Source organism: Capsicum annuum, chromosome 12 (assembly GCF_002878395.1).
Source record: "Capsicum annuum cultivar UCD-10X-F1 chromosome 12, UCD10Xv1.1, whole genome shotgun sequence".
Lineage (NCBI taxonomy): Eukaryota > Viridiplantae > Streptophyta > Magnoliopsida > Solanales > Solanaceae > Capsicum > Capsicum annuum.
This window is the reverse complement of record NC_061122.1, coordinates 3343225-3345343: the sequence shown is the minus strand read 5'-3', so window position 1 is coordinate 3345343 and position 2119 is coordinate 3343225. Positions and strand designations below refer to the sequence as shown.

General features: G+C 32.8%; 1 protein-coding gene across 1 annotated transcript; it reads right to left on the bottom strand.

Annotated features, from left to right (window-relative positions):
* Positions 1–362: 362 nt before the first annotated feature.
* LOC107870524 (aspartic proteinase PCS1) lies at positions 363–1884 on the bottom strand. The gene has a single exon (XM_016717084.2). It carries the CDS (start codon positions 1834–1836, stop codon positions 547–549), a length of 1290 nt encoding a protein of 429 aa, XP_016572570.1. The 5' UTR covers positions 1837–1884; the 3' UTR covers positions 363–546.
* Positions 1885–2119: the final 235 nt, after the last annotated feature.

Genomic DNA, 2119 nt, shown 5'->3' with positions numbered 1-2119 from the left:
TAGACGATACAAAAATATTTTATATGACTTTTTTTCTCAATATTCTAAATTTTGATAACACACAATTATCTAATAACTGTATTGGTGAGCCAACAAATTAACTTTGGACTTTACAGTTAACGTATAAGTTAACTTGAATATCGCGATTATAATTATATCAATTACAAAGAAAAAACTGCACTTTAACATTAAAAATATAGAAGACCGTCAAATCTTATCAGACTGACTTAAACTTTAATAGATTGACTTATTATAAATTTGTGTTAGTGAAAAATTTTGATAACCGTACAAGCTGATTCGAACACTGTGATCAGAAATAAAATATAACAAAATATATGATGACATAAACTAAAACCACCTACTTTTATGAAATTTTCTATTATATAAAGGAAAATATTTTATTTACACAAAACACAAGCCCCAACAACCCCTCTAGATTAACATATACACCTTTTTTTTTCTTCAAAAGTATTAATAAAAATATGTACTCAAAACAAGCACTTACAATATGTGACAACAACTAATCACTAACACTATAGTCTGTCCCTACTTACACTCTACTTTCCCAAACCCAACTCTTTTATTACTCAAATCAAATTCAACCCACAAATTTTGTTGATGAAAATTACCAATAATATTACTTGCTACTCCAAGTTTTTCTGATTTTCCAATCCCCAAACAATGAACTCCTCCACCTACATCATCCAACATATTCTCTTTATTGACCAATATTTCAATTCCATTCTCAAATTCTAGTGTCATATCCCCTATCGATCGACCAGCCTCTATGGAATTTACAGCATCGAAGCACATATCGAGCGATTGACCATATACGTACCCCTTCTTCAATTTTGGACCTACTAACCTAACAATTTCATCTCGGACTTTATCATACGCCTCCTCTACTAGAAAAGTGTATTGGGTCCCCGAATCGATCATCGTCTGGCCGGAACCACCCGCGTCCGGCCGGAAAACCTTCTCGGAGATATTCAATTTTTTCCCTCCAATTTTTATCCCCACCATGCCAATAGTATATGCTAGGGGGTCCAAATTTGGCATACGTTGACTTCGAGGAAAAGTCAAAAGATTAATATATTTAAACATATGTGAATTAGGGTTTTGACCTAGGTAAAACGTCCCACTTGGACTAACTTTCCCCTGTCGATTTGGCACACAGTACGAGAACTTTTGCACCTTTGCTTGCGAGGCGAATGAGAACCTACCAAGATTCATTCCCAAAATACCCTCCGCGTCGCGCGACTCCGTCGTGCAACCTAGGATCAAAGGAGGGGTATTTTGGGAATTCAAAAAAGTAATTTTCTCTTTGACAAGATTACCCTCAGCTAATGTACCATCAGCATAGAAGTAAGAATAATGACAGAGACTATTTTGGTCACATGAAGTTGGGAGGGTAAAATCAGGTATACGTGGTTTACATAAAGGATGATTGCATGGTAAAACAGAAAATGAAGAGGATAAAGAAGGATCAAATATTGTTGATGGGGGTATTTTTGGTAATTTTTTTTTATTACATTGAATCCAAGAAAGTTGACTACCAGTATCTAAAACCATTTGTTGATCTTGTGGAGGTGTACCTATTGGAAGTGTAACAATAAGAGCCATTGAATATTTGAAATTTGATTTATAGTTCAAAGATGATGGTGGCTTTGTCATGGCTTTTGATGAAGATAGAAAATTTATTTTCAAATTTTGAGATAAAGGGGTTGTTTTAATTGGAAAAGAAAGTGAAAGGGGTGTGTTTTCTTGAATTTTTTTGGATATTGATAGATGAAGAATATTTAGAAAGAAAATCAAGAAAGCTTTGTAAGTTGCCATGGTGAAGAGAAAATTCAAGATTTTGGTGTAGTGGAGTGGGGTGTTTGGCTATTTATATGGTTTTTATAGGGAGGAAAATAATTATTGTTAAAAAAATAAAAATAAATAAATAAATAAAAAGAGGAAAATAAGGGGGAAAAAGAAAAAGGGAAAGGGAAAACGCGGCTTTGGAGATGTAATTATTATTTTGAGTTGTTTTTGTATGATCTATAAAAATTAGAAATTAAAAAGTTGTATGTAATGTACTTTTCTTGTATATATATATTTTTTTATGGCATTTGAA